We start from the raw sequence: 20729 nt of genomic DNA, 5'->3' as shown, positions 1-20729 counted from the left end.
AGATAGGCCTCGTTGGAGTGGCTTCTAAAATGAACAACTCACCCAGCCCACCACGGAAAGAGGAGCAAAGAGCTACTTCTTTGCAAGCCCCCTTCCCTTACAGGAATCAGCACCTGTCTGAAGGATGGACTGCCTTCAGGGTGGTTGCCTAATGGCAGCAAGATAACGTCTTTGTACCTCCTCTTCGGTCAGTACAGTCCGTACCCTTAAAGAATACGACACGCACGAAAAATATGATCATGTGGTTACAATTTAGGCATGTTAGCTCTCGCGATTTCCTAAAGTAGAAGGGACACTTTGCTGGATTCACCTACCTTCAAAAAATTGGTGCAAGTGAACCCTTGAATCTCAGCTGACATGATCAGAGAGAGAAGAGATCACATTCCCTTTCCTACCCAATGCATCTTGTACATCATGAAGTGACAAGAAAAAGTAGAAGTGTTACCTATATAATTAACATTCTCCATTCTGGGGGGCTGTGGAAGCCACGGGACAGGAATAGTATGCCAATCACAGTAAGACATTAACCATCAGCCAAAATAACATCAGTCACTATTTTCAGTTTAAGAACAGAGGGCAGAGGCATAAAAGATCTGCTCGGTTAATCATGGCATTGAAAATTTTCCAGAGAGCTAAGGATACTTGTAAGATATAATAGAGTGCAGCCCCCTCATCTTTCATATGGAGGTCAAGCTCACAGAAACTCGGCCTGCTGAGCAGTTTCTGCTTGCCACAAAATGAGGAATTGCATGCTGCAAGAACCAGCGTCCGGGGGCGGCTTCTGAGAAATTCATGTAGTAAAGCACTTCAATAAAGGTGGCTTACCTTGCTGATGGAATCCTGAAAACAGGGAAATGAAAGGGAGAGACATAAAATGCCTCTCATGACAAAGACTGTAAAATAACTAGGAATAAAATTTTTTAAAATCTTGTAAACATTTACCATTGTCTTCACCGTACTCAGCGGGTTGGGGGACGTAGTGATCATCGAACACCAGAGTAGCAACAAGTACTTTCATTGAAAACGTGGCGACAGCAAAAACAAAAGGAGATGCTCTGTCGCTCATCAACCCACGCTTCATTTTTTGTAGCCATCTACCATTATTATCTGGCATGCAATTCACTAAGCAGCAAAACCACGGCTGTAGTTATTTACAGGTCACTGGAAGTCTGGCCTGTGCTGCAGTGGAGTTTTGGTTGTGTTTCACAAAAGATAGTTTTATTTATGTTTGACTAATGCAGGCACAACTGGAGGCTGATTTTTCTTTTTTTGGCTTTTAGTATAAACACTCGTGGCAGCTCTCTATTTTGGGTGCAGACTGAAAAACAGATTGTTTTGTAGTTGCAGAAGACTGCTGGGTAAATCAGAGGACATTGTTATTGCGACTGAACTTTTCTCTCAAGAAAGCAGGAGGAGCTGCTTTATTTTTTAATTCTGTGCAGTTTTATGTACACCATTCACTCCAAATATTTGATGTTTGCCACACTTGTTAGGATTTTCTCCAGAGAGATGCTGTCTTTTGGCAGCAAAAGATAAAGTTGACTGATACAAATGAGTCACAGTACCCCAACAGTAATTAACAGTGATGCAATACCCATGCGAAAAAGAGGACTTGAAGAATTAACTGTTGAGTTTTCTTGACGATGCAGCTGCACTTTAAGAGAGAAAGCTCAACCCATCATAGAACTCCATTGTGTACATTAGAGAAAAAAGCTTGGCAAGATACATTAAAGATTTTTGCTAAAGAGATACAAATATTTTGCAAGGTCAAAGGGCGCTGAGGCAGGCTGTACTTACTTCCAAAGAAAAGTAGGCAGTATGACAAAGAAACAGTAATATTTTTTTATCTTCATTTTCACACTTCATCATCTAAGAAAGACTGTCTTTTTCAACCTGCTGGACTGATTTAAGCCACCCCAACTCTAAGTTAACTTTTACTTAGAAGTCAGTCTATGACATCCTAATCTAAGAAGTTATCTGTGCTTATGGTTTCAGTGCAGTTCTACAGAAGGCCAGTACTGCTATTTATAAACTGGGTTTTACTGTTCTATAAAGTTCTCATACAAATCTTACAGGTCGAAAGAAAAGGAATAGTTTGGTAAGAAGACGAACGATTGAAGCAACTGTTTTATAGCACAATATGAAACTTGACACTGTTTTCTGCTGCCAGTATGATTCCCAAGTGAGATGGATAAATTGTGGTCAAGACCTGGACAGGTTAACTAGTGGTCATCAGTGCTGGTGGTACCTTTATATACAAAAAAAAAAAAAAAAAGGATACTATTGGACAGGGCATTTGAAATTTAATACCAGACATGAAACAAGACATCTGTTGGACTCTCATTTGTTTCTCTTTGAATGGGCTTTAATTGAAAGCTCAGTGAAAAATGCAGGTTACATTCTTAGTGTTATCAATAGTTTGTAACAGCAACAACATCAGAACAGTGATGCATCTAATATTTATACACTTTCTAATTTTAGATGTCTAAGAGCAATACATTATCAGATATATATATATACACACAATTTCAAGCAATTAAAAGTAAATAATAAATCCCTCCTCCCAAAACCCTGAAACAATATATTTCCTTACACTAATAATGTCTTTTTCACATATACTTGACAAAGAGTCTTTTTAAGTTACTTATCTTAAGAGTAATCTGTTAATGGAGATCCTGGACCAGCCCCATTAAAAGTTCAGTTTTAAGTTTATACAGCTTGCTAGCCACATAACCAGTGCGGCTTTACATTGTAAACAAATCCCAAATGTCTACAATGATTGGAATTAGTTTTGTGTAAAGGAGATCTATGCATCTCATGATAGAATAAATTTAAACCAATACATTAAAAAGAGAGAGAGAAAGGGAGAGAGTTATTTGACAAACAAAACAGTTTTGGGGGATCAATTATGTGATTATTTAAAAAACAAGTTAACTTAATGGTAAGATTCTTGTTTTCTGTACAGAGAGGCTCTGGTTCATCTAGCTTTAGCTGCTCTAGAAATACGTCCTTTAAAGAAAGGTTTGATTTGTGAAATTCAAAAGCAGAGCTTCCAACTTTAAAAGCTTGCCCTTTGGCAGTACAAGTAGTGGTTTACCAAAAGTATCTCAGGTGATTGTTCCATCTCATTTTGTGAGGATAGCTGTACTAGCATTTGGAAACCTCAGCGTATGCACAGAGGCAGTAAGCGTAAAGCTTACCTTCAACAGGGAGGAATCACCCAGCCCACTGCAGGACTTAAAAAGGTACAACAACTATGTACCTAGAAAAGTTTTAGCGAAAATAAAATCAGAAAACTGGAGACAGACGTGGAAGGTAAGCATAGTTTATGGTAATCTTGAAACTGTGGCAATTTTGCTTACTTTTTAACAAAATTACAAATAAAAACCTCTTGAGCTTATTGAATAGGAACTTGTGTAAGTCCAAATGGAAGACAAGGCTGAGCAGAATCCTACGGTTTAGTTAACTTGTGTCAAATGGGATACGAAGACAGCTGCAGTTTTCTGACAGAGGTGATCGAAGATGGCTGATAAAGTTTGCAGTAGCTCATAATGTCCCATCTGGTTTATTCACTTGTTTGAACTGTCTAAAGGGCCAACTGCAGTTTAGTCATGTTCCTCTGGTGCATGTTGTGGTGACGAACTAATTCATCAGACCTGGCAAATTTTTTTTGACAGCTGGGCCACCGGCAACTGAAAGGCTTTTCACCTGTTAACAAAACACCCTGTTATTAACTGGGTATACAGCTCGCCTGAGACACTGCTATTTGTTTTCTTTCTGCAGGGTTGTGAGGAGGTAGGCAGAGCCCCCGTCAGGAGGAAAGGCATCCCGGGCTGTCCTGAGAGGGTGTGGGAGTGCCCTCGATTCCTGCTCACATCAGCGTTCAGTGCTTTCTTACATCTCCCTCAGCTGATGTTTAACAACAGCATTTTCAGATGACGCAGAAGGTTTTGCAGTGGTTCATTCCTGAAGACAGGCCCTTACTGAACACCGTGTTGCCACGTCTATCCTACTCTCAGCTCTCGAACAAACTAGTTTAAAAGTCACTCTGGCATTCGCACAAGCTTCAGTCACACCGTGGACTGTGGTGCAGACATACTCTTAGTCACTGTGAAAATGGTCAGTGACTATTCAGAGCTTGACCTCAAGTCACGGAGAGTTTTTCCAGCCAGTTCAATGAGTTTTGGCTGAAGTTCTTTGAAACTGGTGCGTGTATGTGAATATGGTAGAAGCAACAGAGTTCAGCATGAAGTCTGCTGAGCAGACTGAAAGTTTCCCACTACTGTCTAAATAAAGTAGATTCACATCTATGGGAGATGTTAAAGGCTCAAGATATTCAGTATTTTTCTAACATTCCCATGAGCATAATATTCACTAAAAATGACCCCAGGCAAAGCACATTCAATTTTAACAAGAAATGCCATCACCTTTTTACAGTTTAATCTGGTCTCTTGATTTTCTACAATGTTTAAGTGGAATTTCAGGCTGTGTTTCTGATGCTGCAGGAATGCTGATGGAATGCTTTCATTAGCTCAGAGCAGTGCCCGGTGAGTCATGTTTCTTTTAGAATTGCATTTTCTTTTTTTTCCCCAAAAATGTGTTAAAGTAGTTTCAGCTCTGGGGCTGGGCTCTTCAGTGCTGTCTACACACCTTGTACTCTCCAACTCAAGACACAGTGGGGTGGTGCGAGCTCACCTAGACATCTTCTCCTCTTCTTTGCCTCACACTTTGTGCATTTCATAAACATCCAAATTCAGGCAAAAGGGGATCTGGGATTGGCATAAATGTGTATTTTTGTTTGTAAAATCCCGTGGGGAGGGGGGGTGTTTAAAATCTACTTTATCCACCTAACATACATGCTGGCAAAAGCATCAACTACATCACATGAGTGCATAAAACAGCATGGGACAAAATTGATCTGGTCAGAGCTACTGATAAAAATCACAGATTGTATAAAGTGGTCCTCTTTCATCTCAGCAGCATTAGCAAAAACATCCTGTGAATGGATGCGAGTTATCTATTACTGGCCAGTTTTTCACTGAATTACCACAGTAAAAGCAGCACAGTTTTGCTGTTTCACAAGCGATTCTGGTTGTCCTCTCGCAACAGGGGGCAGCAATCTCTATTAGTTCTGTGCTGGACACAGATTACTTTGTACAGCCTCATTGTACAGGTATCAGAAATCACATTTCCGTTGCTGAAATGTATATAGATGTGTGGAGTTTTCTTTTGATTCATTTTTTGGCTTTCTACAGCAAAGATTGCTGTCACAGTAAAATTGCTTGTGGAGACAAGAAACCTGAATTTATAGCTAAACAAACAGTTTGGCAGTTGACTTAAAATTAGGATGGATTTAGATGGAAGTTACCTGTGCTTTGCTTCATCAAGATTTCACATGGAGCAAGTTAACTTGAGCTAGGTGTTTTTTTTCAAAATTTAGGGGGTGCAAGAAAGAAAGAGGAATGAAGCTACAGGGCAAGATGGAGATGAAAAATCCCCACCTACCACTTGTGCTCATTCCCCTCAGGATATGTGTATTTTACAGTCAGAGGAGTATGACATATCCAAAACCGCCGACAGGAGCATCATCACAGCAGCATGCAGCTGGGCTGCAGAGCTCGCACAGAACCTGAGCCAGTGGCAGGCAACAAGCCCACGCAGAGGTCTGTGCTAGGAGGTTATCAGTGCTCAAGTGAGGCTGCTTTCAGCAATGAGTGCAGTGTGGGCTTGGATCACATGGAGCAAGGAAGAACTAGAACGGGGAGATGAGTTTCACTAGAAAAAAGAGAGCAAGTTCTTCACTGATTTAGCTGACCTGGGATAAAAAATTACTGGAGTCATGAAAGTCATGAATTAGCAGATCAGTTAGCAATGAAATGTGACGGGGAATATCGTTTATCCTGACTTGCTAGCATGTGACAACCACTTGCCATTTTGTCTCTACCAGAATGTTACCTCTTGCTGGTTAATATCTTTCTTCACGCAGATGCACACAGACCCAGGCCCTGCAGCTCAGCATGAGACTATGGGGAGAACCCAGGAACACAGCCGTGCCCTTCACCATTTGCAGATTGCAAGTGCAGATACGGCCGTTACTTGAAGCATTTATTTGGCCAGTGCCACAGAAAATGCCATTGTTCTCAGGTGAATCATTTCCTTTATTAAAATTTCTCTTTTATTTTTGAAAGTCTTAAATATGTGTTTTTATGGTCCAGAAGAGAAAAAAGAATCCTTAGCAGAGAGAAAAAGATTTTCAGGCTCCTTGTCCATCTGTACAGAGACTGAATTTAAAAGGTTAACACCAGTACAGAAAACACTGTGACATTTAATAACATGCCATAGTGCTCAGTAAACAATTACTTGGTAAAAATACTGCATACATAGGAAGGGAACAGAAAATGCCAGTTCACAGGAATAATTCTAAAACTTAAAACTAAAATATAGAGGTTGCTGCAGTTGCTCCTTAATGGTGTTTACATTTATGTGAGGGCAGAGTAGACCAAAATGGCCTCCTATTTTTTCCCCTGTATTTATATGAAATATTACGGTTTCTACAAAAAGGTCCTTGAATATTTGAGTAAGCTTTTACTTTAGTGTCTGTCAGTGTGAGTTTGCAAAAGGCACTCTTTTTATCTTCTGGAGAGATTACAGTACAAGCAGCAACAGCAAGAGCTTTGCCGTGCTATCCTGCATTAGGCTCAACTGACACTTAGGAGAAGCATGAGTAGGCATGAATACTTTAGATTACAGACCTTCGGCTGAGGCTAGAATTAAAATTTCTATCTTGTAGGGTTTTTTCAGTAAAGGCAGTAGATCAACTTGACATTTGTGGGCTGAGACCATGATGTTCATTTCACAATAGCTGACAAAATGTATTTTGCCAAGCTGAAATTTCTTTAAACATGAAGGAAGAAAGCGTAGTTTCCAAAATCACCTAAATCCCTTTTTGAAAAGTGACTATGACACTTGGGGAATGTAGTCACACTGAAAAATCAGCACACTCTGAAATTCTTTCTGTTGTTTTGAAATTTAACTCCTGGTTAAGAGACTTTCTGATCATGTAATTTACAACAACATTGATTTAAACTTAAAAAATAATGAAATATAAATGTGAAGAAAAGTTTACGCACTTGTTTTACCTGTATGAGTCCTGGTATGAGTCTTCAGATGATCAGATCTGGAGAACTTTCTCTGACAGGTTTTACACTGGAAGGGCTTCACACCTGAAAAGACAAAAAAAAAATCTATTCTTATATCCCAACACCTTTTGGAAGGGTGAATGAAACCAGCTATTTCTGAATTTTCAAAAGCCTGGATTTTTTTGTACTAGTTACTGTAACTGCTCCTCCCAGCTTCATGCCTACACATTACAGAAAGTCATTAATAAGGCTGCCGTCCCTTTGTAATCTCCTCTTCCGATGTCTGGGACTGAAGCATCCAAACAGCACCACCATAAAGAAACACCCACTTATACTGTTGGACTAAGGAGGATCTGCAAACGTTGTTAATTCTGATCCTGTGGCTTGGCACTATTGGTATCATGTATGAGCAAATATGACATAAGAAGAATAAAGGTGCAGAGGCATATTTCTATACGCTCCTAATAGGCTTAACTTACTTCACACTTCTACTACTTACTTTGCACACTACACATAAGTCTCGGGGACTGCTTAACACAGATATGTTCTAGCATGCAATTGCTAAAAATGCATCATCCCAATAGAGTACTTTCACCACCAGCTTCCAGAGATACTTCCTACATCTCTCAATAACACCGTTTAAGTGGGATAGAACATCTTTAGCAAGAAATGTAGTAGGCAGAAATCCACCACAGAACAGGGAGTAAAGCAATTGTCAGGACACTCCCCGAGATATAGGAGACCCAAATGCAATTTCTTGCTGTGACTCAGTCGGAGGAATACTCTGAAGCCCTTTCTCATGTTCCATGCAGAGCGCCCTCATGGTTCCACTCCCAGCTAGGAGGCTGGAGTCATCACCATCTCCTCTTCTGTGACTTTGAGAAGGGCAGCTGTCTCCCCTGTCTGTCTGATCTAGACCTCCAAGCACTCCTGAAATGCTGAAATGGGCTGTCTTGACGCTTCTAGAAAATGGTCTATGCGCAAAAACTTGCTGAATTTGGACTGAACTCACAAGTAGTTTTGGCTGTCTCGGAACATTTCACGCAGTAAATGATTCACTGAGAAAGACACACAAGCCTAGCTAGGACCCAGACCCATTCATGACTGCTGCTGCCCTCTCTGCTGTATGTGAACTGCTATACACCTTCCGGGCTATTTGTGCAATCCAACCAGCCAGATCGTCGACGTTTCTCTCCTTGCTGCTCCTAGAATCCTTCTTTAGTTGGCAGAATTCAAGAAAGGCTCAAATCTAAGCTTAAGTGGTTTGCTGAATTAGGGTCTTAAGCATTATACCTGGTGTGGCTTTTGCTTCTCCATTTCTGCTTTCCACATATAAATGCACAATAATTCCACCAGCCTTTCAGGTTATGCACAGGCAGCATTCACCTATAAGCGTTGCCACACAAACATCAGAATACCAACCGTAGCGTTTATCAGGTTACTCATTAGCAACTTTTTCTTGCAGAACCGTTTGTTTTTTAAAAATAATATATTCCCTATATTGGGGATGCAGTATAGAGCAAACAGTTTCATTAAGAAAGCTGTTTCAAAAGGATAGTGGCAGGATTAAAGGGTCACCTGTACAACCATAGTAGCGCTGAAATGCTAACAAAAAAACTCAGGTGCAGTCCTCTCCTAAAGCTAACCTCAAGAATTTGGCACTACAGGTATCGTGTATGAGCAAACACAACATCAGAAAAATAGAGGTTTAGAAGTATACTTTTTGGATCGCAATTCACATATAAAGATGAACTCTAATGAGTAGCAATGTGTTGCCAACAAACCTGTGTGTCGTCTTTGGTGCCGTTTGAGTTGGTCTGAACGAGAAAATCTTCGTTCACAGTCCTTAAAATCACACTGATAAGGTTTTTCACCTGCAAAGGACAAACAGTTTATCAGAAAACATGGCTAAATAAGGGAACATGTCAACTAGAATCAGAAGATGAAAGGTGTTACACTAAAAGACTTCTCTCCTGTCTAAAGCAGTCCAGTGGTACACCAGGACTCATTTGCTATAAAACCATACAACTGTGTTGGAATCAGTGGGGAACGACTGGCATAATTCTACTGCATTGACACTGATATTGAATCTGCTCATTCTAAAAAAATAGCCCATTAGGTTAAAGCTACAAAAAATTTCAGGTTGCATGAGGTTTTTTTCATTGTTTTCTGCTGGAAAAGAACAGAAATCTCTTGATTTACATTTCTCTGAAAAGCGTATTAAGCCCTTTCTACCTGTTTCAGTAATACATAATTTGTACAAGGGAACAACTTGCAGTTTGCTCTAAATTGGATTTAAAGCAAAAACTAAACAAATGACATCCATGTAGGTGGCAATTTTAACCACACTAAATAAATTAAAAGAAACTGAGCAAAATTCAACCAAAATTCAAGAAAAATACATATTTTTCCCCAAAACATAAATGATGTTTCTTCCATAAAGCACCATTAAACAGAATTTCTCGTGTAGCTGCACACCTCCCGCAGGCAAACCTATGAATTATTGCAAAGCCTCAGGTAAATACAAACTCTTCCTCCACCTCCCATACAGCTCAGCAGAGATCCTCAGGATGGGTTTTCTCTGGGATGAAAAGTGAGATTCTGACTTTTTTAAAAAATGAAATCCCTACAAGCTAGTGTCTCAAATGAACATGGTTTTCAATGCAAAAGACTTCACCGGCCACATAAACATGCAAAAAGAAATGCAGCAATCGAGGAGCTTGAGGAAAGAGGGAAACACTGCTGGCATGTAGCATACCACAGAGTTGGTGAAATTTGGCCAGCACAAAAAAAAAAAATCCGTATGCTGTTACAGGAGGAGCTGTATGATCTTTCAGATCTGATTCGCATCTGTTCTAAGGCCCCTTTGCACAACACTGGAATCCTGCAAAAGCCTCAGATATAATTACATTTATACCTACATAAGGTCTGGTTACAGTGCCTGCACAGCCCTGCACAGAGGCCTCAGCACAAGAAGTAATGAAACATCTCTCACTGCAAAGCTGGGAGGATCCTGGGTTTTATCTGGAAGATACACACGAGACCAGCTGGGACCTGCTTTGTCTACGGTGGAAAGCTGGGATGTGAAACAAAGGTCCGGTAGGAAGGACCTAAAGAAAAACACCAGCCGAAGTGGGCAGTGGGTTTAATTTCTCTGAGTATATTTTTAAACACATATCACTTTCATAAATCTTCATTGCAAATGTCTGCATTTCTGATTTTATTATGATGAGGAGATGTATTCTGGTTGCACTGCTGTTCTGAGATACCAATGCAAACTAGTTTAGTTTAAAGCAGAAGCCTTCCGATCTAGTGACACAGTATAAGCAGCATATTAAGGAGAGCATTCCAGATTCATACTGGCGTAGCTAAAGATCAAAATTTTACAAAAGCAACTAAATCTGCAAGAACAAGCTAACTTCCTGCGACAGTCACCCAAAGGAGTTTACTGATTCTCAAACCTAGGTGTGGACAATTTCCACGTCTGCTGTGCTTAATTTATTAGCATAAGGGATTAAAGTTGCCACAGGTGTTTGAAATAGTTCCATACACTTTGACCGCAAGGACTCCCTAGGGGGTGCCTGCTTTTCAGAAACCACTTACTTGCAAGGAATTCAGCCCTTTGGCAGATTTAAGAGGGGGAATGTCAGCAGAGCAGAATGCAGTGACAGGATGATTGTCTGCTAATTGCAATATAAACGCAGAAGATGATGGTTAAGGAGTTATTTGAATAAAACAGTATAGCAGGTCTGATGGGCATGCACATGAAACTATTTCTTTAAATACTTTGAAATATAATCTTGATTAAATTAAGGACAAATTTAACCAATGCATGTATTAAAGTAATCAATCCAAGACGCTTACACAGAGATACGATGACACTGCGTGGAAAAAAAAAGCAAACAAACAAACAAGGGCACAATATTTAGACAGAAATCCTTATTTCCCTTTCCTTCTACATCTTCCACGTCACCTAGTGCCAAGCAAAATGCCTGCCAAAGCCAACTGTCACATACCTGTCAACTCCCGTGAGTTTCATCAGCACAGGACGGCAGAAATGTCCCAGATTAGAAAAAGTCTGTTAGTACCTCATTAAATCACTATACCGAGAGGGGTTAGAGCAGTGTCTAGTTTCCCCAGGCCTATTAAAGCCTCTCCAGTAAAAGGCTAAAATCTCTTAATGTATGAAAAATATCCCATAATGCTGTCGCCTCCCTATGTGACCACATACAATTTCAAAACAAAAGAGGAGATGAAGATGAAGCTTCACCAGTCCTTCACCAGACTTCCATGATTATTTACATTTCATTACTGAAAGAGGGCACACAAAAGAAAGGCTAAACTTAGTGCATAATGAAATAGTCAAGATGAGAGGATAGAGGGAATAGCAGTTCTTTAATATTTAGGAAAATATTTAGAAAAAATAAAGCTCAACAATTGCAGAACAAGTATGAATCAGCCTTTGCACGTATTGCAGTAAATGCTTCTAATAAAATAAACCTATTTGCTCAAAAATAGTTAACTTAAACTAGAGAAAGCATGCACATTTTCTCTGGAGCAAATTCACTTGCCCAGACGCTTGGGAAAACAGAAATTTCTACTGCTGTAGCAGTTGCACAAAATATTCATAATCATTGCATTTAATTAAGGAGTGCTCCAAGAGCAAAAGCCCACCACTTACATGAAAACATGAGGAGAAGAGGCTAATTTTGAAACCAGAGACTGCAAGTCTGAATGAGAATCTGAAGGCTTGTCTATACTCCCTTCACCAATTTAAACCCATTTTCTTGTATACCCACTTAATCAAACGAGCACAACCCCATAATCACAACTTTACCTCGCTAATATAACATTTTTCTATTCAATATAATTTGCTTTAGCAAACTTAGATAAAAGGTATGTTTCTTTAATTAGTAGGGAGCCTTTATAGGTGACATTCTCTGTTATCTTCACACCGTAGTTCAGGTGTGAGATGTCATTACTGTTTTGAAACTAATCTTATATTTTAAATACGTAAGTATTCTTATTTTATGCCATAGAAATGAAAGCCTAAAAGCAGTCCATGCTGGGTGAGGCCAAAGGTCCACCCAGCCCAGCAGTCTCCCACCATGGCTCACCAAAGATGCCTGCAGGAGAGCAGAAAATAGCAAGGATGCAGCAATACTTTCCCTGGACACTCTCCTAGTATCCCGCGGTTCATGAGTTAGCAACTTTCTAAGCCAAAGGTGGCTTTCTATTTAACACTCGTTAATGGAGTTTCTTTCCATTAATTTGCCCAGTTGTTTCTTGAATCCACGTAAGCTTTCAGCTTCCACAGTATTCTGCAGAATGGTATTCCATGGCTTAACTATGAAGGTCAGTATTTCAAAGCAACATTAATGAAAGAGTGCCACCCTACAAGTTACCATACCCCACTCCTAAGAGGAGAGCCTGTGCGGTTCCCAGCTCAGCCACAATTACGCCCATTTATCACTTTATCATCTCTGTATATAGAGGACACAGCTCTGTCTTTCAAAGGTGTTGTAATGATGAACTGCACTAACGACTGTAAAGCATTTAGCAGCACAGTGGCACATGCCATAGTAAAAGGATATTTGCTTCTGTCGAAGCAAAGAAATCATTGGTAGACGATTAGCATAAAAATAATTATTAGACTGCATTACTTACACCCCCCCAGAGCCTCAGAAATTCACCACTGAGACCTGAGTCCCCCTACCACATAAAGGACAACCTTCCTGATTTACAGATTCTCATACTTCATTGTAGAAGCTCATACCTGCAGTTGAGCATATTTAGGCTGAAGAATATCCCTGGCAAAGAGGCAGAGGATATTTTCTCTGCAAAGATGCTCAGCTTTCCGTTAGGATAGTTTTTCCAATGTGTGGCACTGAACCCAAAGGGTCTCTGGCAAGAATGCTGATGTTTCCACCATAACTGAAATTTATGGAGGTCTAGACATCAATTTGTTTCTGCAGAGAAGTCTCTGAATTCTGCCACAGGATGACAACTCACATTATTTGCTGTACTGTTGACAAGTTATATGTATTTTTGCATTTTCTTTCAGAGGCCTATCTACTGCAGCAAAATACACCAAGATAAGAAAAAAGCTTTTTTGGCTGTACATGTTTCAATAAAGGCATTGTTAACAATGGATAAGCAGTCTTAGAGGGTACAAAATGTCAACATATTTTCAGCTAGGGCTATGTTGAAACATTGGTAAAAACTGATTACAGAATCCAGGGCCCTGCCTGATTTTGCAATACTGCAACCAGTGAAGAATGGAAGATCTGATGAGCCAGTCCTCTGTAAGTATCTATTATAGAAAGAAAAAAGATAATCAAGAGCCAACATTATTCTGCAAAGATACTATCTGCTGGTTTAATATATGTTAACAGCTTGTTCTCAAATCATGTGTTCATAATTTTAAAAATTGACCCACCACTACACTAAGGAAGGTGGAAGAGCTTCAAATCCATGAGTGAATCCAGAATCACCTTACAGGAGGACTAGTAAAATTTTATGTTGGCTGTAGAGAGGTATACCAAAGACAACCAAATTATCCTCCACTTCAGCTGACATCTGACAGCTCTCCTGACTTTAGACTGGCTCATCAGGATTCCTCCCCATCAAAACATTGAAGCCAAAGAAGAGACACATCCCTTTGTTTAGTAAGAAGATTAGGTGTTATGTTTGCCAACTACTTTCTGTCCAATATGCTAATTCCACCAAGTCCAATTTCTGTACCTAATAGAGAACTCTAGAATAGGGTTTTGGAGTTCATTGGGTTACAAACAAAAAGATGATCAGAGAGCCTAAGAGATAGCCGCATAATTATCAACATAAACCAACAGCCTCACTCAAGCCATACTGGCCCCTTAAGACATCCCCTAACATACAAAAACAAGCAGGTGGAGAAAAGAAAGAAGGTGCAGAGAAGTGTGCGCTGTAGCTACCACAACTGTTCTCAACAAGACACACACATTCTTCATAGTGATGATTGATCTGCCCTTGGAGAAAACTGGTTTCCAAATTTTGCTTTTGACAATCAGCTTTTCCACATGCAGGAGACACAAATCAGGGTTAGACAGACAAAGACATGAAGTTACAAAGGAGACTGGAAATGGCTTTGCATCACAACAGTCAGTTCAACTGCCCAGGACTCCTGAAGAGCATGGGACTGAAAAAAAACATTATGGACACCAAGTCCAGACCCTCCACCACACCAAGCAGCCAAGAAAATATGTTAACTCAGAAGTCTTCGTAGACTATCCACTCCAGATGCTCCCATATAGTATAGTTCCCCAAGCACTCCCAAAAACTAGGACTAACAGACCACAGGAGGAAACAAGAAATTAAAAACATCATATTCTAAGCCTCTACAGCAGCTGGGAATTTGGTAAGTAAAATTTCCAGACGATAATCATAGGAAATGGCTAGTACCCATACACCAGGCCGAGGACAAAACCCTGCCAGCCTGATAAAGAGGAGAACTCCCTTCTGATCCTAAATCTGAATGCATCAGCCAGGCAAGTTACCCAAGCAATTCTCACACCAGCAGTGCACTATCCCTTGCTTCCTCTCTTTAGCTGCAACCAACCTCAAAAGCTTACACGGTGTTATCAATGGCAATGCTTGTATCAGCAAATACAAGCTTTGGGAATCAAGTTGGCCTCTTATGGAAAGCAACTTGCAAAGGTTTGAGAAATAAGTAAGTTTTGTTGTCAACACACCAAAATATAGTGGCAGAAAGATCTGGGCCCACCTGTACAGAAGAGATGTTTGAAGGGAAAAAAACGTTTTTCCTCTACCCTGTTCCACTATAGAGTAAACCAAAGGAGGTGCATGTATGACCTCAAAGACAATGGGAAAAGTCTCTCTCGGGATGTTAGACGGCCATAGTCCTATCCCCTATGTCTTTTGGGGCTTTTGTGACCCTACATGCTTAGATTATATGTGGTGTAATTCTGAAAATCTTCTCCAGTTAAGGAAAAAAAAAAAGATGTAAGCTGAAGTCCTTGTCATGCATCCAGAAATAATATTGCGAAAGCCAAGCAACTAAATAGAATAAAATACAGGACCAGAACAAACAAATTATGACTGTTAAAATACAGAGTAAATCAATTTAGGAATGAAAGAAACAGTGATTATGAGAAAAAATCAGAGCTGTTTAGGCATACTTGAGAAAAATACTGCAGTTAATGGACCCCAAAAGATCTCTAAATTTTCTTGTTTCCAATTTATTTACAGAAAATAGAATAGCATTTCTGTAGACCTTCATCTCTAAAGACTAAATTCCAGTTACAATCTAAATTACCTTGAATGTGTAATCTGAGCAACACTAAAGACGTCTATCTGAATATTTTGCGACATGCCCATTCAGAAATTAAAAACGCTTTGTGACGTTCATTTCCCACCTATAAGTATTTCACGCAATTAACTAATATCATCACACGGTCTCCAAAAGGAAAAGTTTGCAACTATTTTTTATGAAATGTTAGACAATCTGCTAGGTCAGTATGGACTGCCTTCCTGTTGCCTGTTTCATCCCGTTGACCTGCTGTCATATTAATGGCTGACTGAACATCCATATTTACAGATTTTATCCACAGATTAGCACAGAAAGAACTGTCTAAATAAAAATATGATGGGCAATAAAAAAAAATTCATAAGGAGCATATCTAAAGGTATATCATAATTTTACATTTCCAACGGTATAAATCTCCCAATAGGGGGAATAATTCTGTTTACTCTTTAGCAAGCTGCAGCAGGGCATTTGATTTCCACATTTTGAGATGTAACTTAGATTGCCTGAACTCAGAGAGAATCCAGATCTTAGCCTACAGATGACTGGCTTCAGGCTCAATTCTTCATGGAAAGATCCCACAGCAAGGAAGCTCATTTGCCAACCCCTGCCTCCACCCCCAACCAGAAAAGGCTTACACAGGAGGACAAGAGGATGCTATATGTCCAGGTTCCTCTTGCAGAGGAAACTTCTTAACAGTTAACAACAGTTAAGATTTGGAACAAGCTTTGATGCTCCCAAATGAAGGAAAAAAAAAAAGACGATTCACAGCGCTGAATGATGCCCTATAACAGCAAGAGAGGGAGGGAGGTGATCTAGTTGCTGTCAGCGCTGCTCTGTGTTTTTCTTCACTAGATTCAGAGTCTTCTGCATCCAAAAGAAGGATTGCCCAGATGACAGAGCACATACATCCCTCATCTGACAGATTCTCGCTGCCCCTGACCTGGCAGATCATTTTTTGCACCTTATGCTATTTTAAAATCACCCTACCCACTTTGCTGTCCAGTGCTGTAACGTGATTTATACCAATCCATGCTGACACTTACCAGTGTGCTTTCTGCTGTGCATCTGTAAATGGGACAACTTAAAGTATCGCTTGTTACAGCCAGGGTACGCACACATGAAGGGACGCTTTTCATTCGTCTCACTTGCTGATCGGACAATGGTTGGAGCTACTCCTGGCACCCGTCGGACATCCTGCAATGACAGAGACTTGCTAATGCAACATGTATGTTCTCAATGTTCTCAAGCTTTTACTTAACATATTCAAAGACAAACAATTAGAGGCACTTCTCCAGGACAAAGAGATACTTAAATATATCATACCGCAAATAGGCAATTTTATTTTATTCTACATTAACCAAGTACAACCTTAGTATACCTTAATCTGTTCTTTGCAGAGTATTAAAATTATTTGAAGGTGAAATACAGTGAACTCTACTTATTAAATTCTCTCACCAATATTTATATGCAAGATTAAATGGGCCACATTCTGACCTCATGTATAATCACACAATCCTGGAAAAACACTCATTGGCATATGAAATAGTTTTAGGCTTATACCAGTGCAAGAGATAAGAGCACGAGCCAGAGTAGCGTTCTCCTCTTTATTTTAAATACTTATATGAAGTTCAAGGACAGGGAAATTAATGTATTGGGTTAATACAAATTGGTAAAAAAACAAAACAAGAAAGACTGTCTAGGTGGAGCTGGTGAATAGTTCAGCCTTAATGCATTTTGGCCACTGTCACAATGTTCCATCAAAGATGATGATCTCCTTCTGGGATAAGGAACTTCCTTAAATAATGTCAACTGCTTACTTTTATTCCCTCAACAAAAGCTGGCTCACGAGCCTATTTCTGAGAGCTTGCCACTGAATAATGACTTGTTAAACTATACAGAAAAGGAAAAGGAGAAAAGATGCTGCCTAAAAACATTGATGTATGTTGACAACACAGAGCAACACAGAAGAGACAAATATTATGTAATGACTCTGCCACCAGTTTTAAGAAGGTATATCTTTTACAGTGGTATTTATTGATGATATGACTGTTTCAGAAAGGGAAGAAATTAACTCCCATGAATGGTAAGTACCTCCAAATATTCACTGATTACTTAGTCATTAGGAAACAATTTTATCTTAAGGAAATATGTTTGAATTAGCAAGGTTTCAGAAATCTGTAAAAGCAAAATATCATCTAACACTTTCTTATATATAGTTATCAGGCGTAGTTCATTGTAACCATGGAAGCTTCACACGGCCAAAGTGACTGGAGCTAGAAGTTGGAAACTGGATCGTATATTTTGGACCATCCTGAGAAGCTGGTAAGGAATATTGTCTCGCAGATATATTTTAGAAGAAGAAATAAACAATTTTAAATGACTGTGTCAGAAAGAAATCTTATACTTCAACGGCTTCAGCGAAGTCAGGACACTTAGGTAAAGCACTTCTTGATAACACAGGGAAACCGCAAATCAAGGATGGATTTATAAATACCAGTGAAGTAGTAAATGAACATTATAAACAGGCAGCAGTTTTACTTCCCTATGAAGAATGCCCTACTATACTCACTTGTATGCCTCTAAAAACTCCATGGGTGTGTATTCTGTATTGGGCCCCACAGCTGTATAACATGGGAGCGCTGTGGTTCTCATTTTCATATCCTGCTGTATGGCTGTAAATAAAGAGGGGAATAATGGAAAAATGAAATATTTTTCAGTACTCAGCTCCATGTGAGAGGTTTCATTTCTTAAGTTGGTGACAACATATGCAGAGTTCGCTTTTATAGCGAGGATATCCAAGTTCAAATGAAATCCACCAAAGGAAGCCTTGCTCCGCCTTCGTATGGATCTGCTCCTGCTGGCACAATGCATTGACTCCATACATACATCTATTAGTATCCATTAAGACAGTCCAGGAAAAAAAAAATTGTCATGATTTGAACTCTGATGTATTTCCACAAAGATTTTAGGTAAGAGGAAAAAATCCACATAGCGGCATAACTGTGTCATGTGCACATGTACACGTTATTTATCAGTTAAATGTGGGGCTGGCTATTGCTAATATCTTTTGGAATGAGCAAAATGCCTCAAGTTTCACATTAAGTGCAGTGGATTTTTGTCAGCACCTCATGACTCAGAAATTACCAGATACTACCAAGAAAGTGATGACATTTATAAGAATAGCAGTCATGTACTCATAAACAGAGATTACAAATCAGTGTCCAAACTATTTATCCCACATATCAGCTTGCAGGATGCGTTACAAATTAACCCTTTATAAAAATAAAATAAAAAAAACAAAACCAGCCTATCCCTACTAGGCATAAATTTTCAAGATTCCTTGAAATCATCACAATAATTTTAAAAATTCGTAACCTTTGTTGTGTTTTAGGGGTGTCACAACCATATGTTTATCTAATTATATTCTTCAAAATCCTATGTTCTCCTGTCCAGAATGTCAGGAACAGTGCTCTGTTTCCTATTTGCAACCTTCTTAATATCAACATTATGCAAATAAATTTTAGTTTTTATTTTTAAATGAGTATGTTACATTAGTGTGTACCTTGCCACATGTATTAATATACATTGGCAACAGTAAGTGTTCATGTTTTACACTGCACTAGAAATTAGAAAGCCCAGAACAAAGCCCAAGGGCACACGGCTAGGGACAAAGATGGATACATAGGATGTTATCCCAGTCTTTGCCAAATGCTTGCAATAGCAATTTGAAGGCGTCCCTGAGGCCCAGACTCTCATTTCACTGGTCCTTCCTTTCTCTTCACTCAAAGTTCATGTGCAGAGTAGAATTACAAGGAAGTTTTAAACCTCTTAAGTGATTTGCAGAACAGCCAGTGGAACTGGAATGCGGGAGATGTCTAAACGGTTTGTAAACCTCGCTAAACAGGAGGGGAGCAGTGTTTGTGAACAGCTCTCACTGCAGAGTGTGGGTCGCATTCCTCATTATTCGTCCCCATAGCAGCTTGCAGGCTGCCACCTGGCAGATGTGTTCCTTTAGATCAAGTCCTTCGCTGCTTAAAATACTAGTTTCAAATCCTGGCTCCACCTGGCTATTCAAGTCAAAAGCTGCACCTTTTGGGAAGGTATGCTCTGTTTATTTCAATTTTAAGTGGCAAACAGATGACCATAATGAAGTAAGTTATAGGGTGATGGCAAGAAAGTGTCTCTGATCTGTAGTATTATCTGTAATAAAGGAAGATACCAATATCTGATTTAAATGGATTACACTCTTCTCTAGATATGTACCATGTTCAGCTAAGTAGGGTCTCCTCTCTGCTCAGGGCCCAGATGTGGCCTTTTGTTCCCTAACACAAGTAACAAATGACCATTTGCTCAATTCAGGTTCCCCAGCAGCATCGAATTTTCCTCTCTATTGAAAGGCAGCAAGTCCATAGATGTTAAAAAAAAAAAAAGTTGAAAAGCACCCAACCCATGGTGATACCCATGTTAATCACAAATTAAACAGTGCATTTTAAGACAGAAATTAAATGAGAACTACCATTTATAAGGAGGAAGTTCTGCAGTAGAAGTTATTCCTGATCTGTTATGTAGCAGCAAATCAAGACATTAGTCACCCTGAGTAACCGTGTAACTCTCATTCACGCCTGTGCTAGCAACCTTACACATTACAATAAACAAGAGACACAAGTTAGATAAGAAGAATTCCCAGGACAGAAACTTTAGAAGGAGGAACAGGAATACGCAGCAAAAGCTTATACCATAAAATACAGCTTAACTTTCCCTCCAAATTCACATGGTTTTCATCTTTCAGTGATAACCATTTTTGTAAAGACCAGTCAGTTCTGAAATAATTCCTCCCAGGAATAAGCAGCAGAACAAAGACCCTGTCTGTGCCCTAAGGAATGGCTCTGTGAATGGGAGGCATCCTCCAAACGATCTCCATCTCAATTTTTATTGCACATTTGGGAAGCCTTCCTCAACATTCAGCCTTTTTCATATTTCTTCCCATTATTTCTGGTTATACTTCACTAAAACTGTACATACAACTGCAAAGCCTTGAAGATTAAAACCTGTTTTCCGAGCCTCTTGACCTATAATATACTAAGTCATGAACAGCCATCTACTTAACCAGACCCCTAGGAGAGACGCTTTAATAATCAGGAACCCTAGTTCCCATTTTAGATTGGGCACATTTCCAACAACATTGGCTGGTACTCGGCGTGGTCATATGGATGATGACAGCAAATGGATTATGTGAGATTTCTTGGTTAAAATACTATTTATTCACTATGAAGCACGATGGAATT

The 20729-nt window shown here is 39.5% G+C and overlaps 1 protein-coding gene across 4 annotated transcripts in view; it reads right to left on the bottom strand.

Annotated features, from left to right (window-relative positions):
- Positions 1–2343: 2343 nt before the first annotated feature.
- The window catches only part of WT1 (WT1 transcription factor), a 37370-nt gene continuing 18984 nt past the window's right edge, over positions 2344–20729 (bottom strand). For 2 of the 4 annotated variants that reach the window (XM_075163256.1, XM_075163253.1), the window contains 5 exons: positions 18014–18116; positions 16488–16638; positions 8924–9013; positions 7140–7223; positions 2344–3708 (listed from right to left, as the gene is read on the bottom strand). In XM_075163256.1, the coding sequence (XP_075019357.1) occupies positions 3587–3708; positions 7140–7223; positions 8924–9013; positions 16488–16638; positions 18014–18116 (550 nt within the window). In that variant the 3' untranslated portion in view covers positions 2344–3586. Of the gene's footprint in view, positions 3709–7130; positions 7224–8923; positions 9014–16487; positions 16639–18013; positions 18117–20729 lie in introns of all 4 variants that reach the window. The other 2 variants (XM_075163252.1, XM_075163255.1) reach the window with 2 other exon arrangements.

This window comes from Calonectris borealis, chromosome 14 (genome assembly GCF_964195595.1).
Source record: "Calonectris borealis chromosome 14, bCalBor7.hap1.2, whole genome shotgun sequence".
In the NCBI taxonomy this organism is placed as follows: Eukaryota; Metazoa; Chordata; class Aves; order Procellariiformes; family Procellariidae; genus Calonectris; species Calonectris borealis.
The sequence above is the reverse complement of the archived record's forward strand: the minus strand, read 5'-3'. Positions and strand labels throughout refer to the sequence as shown.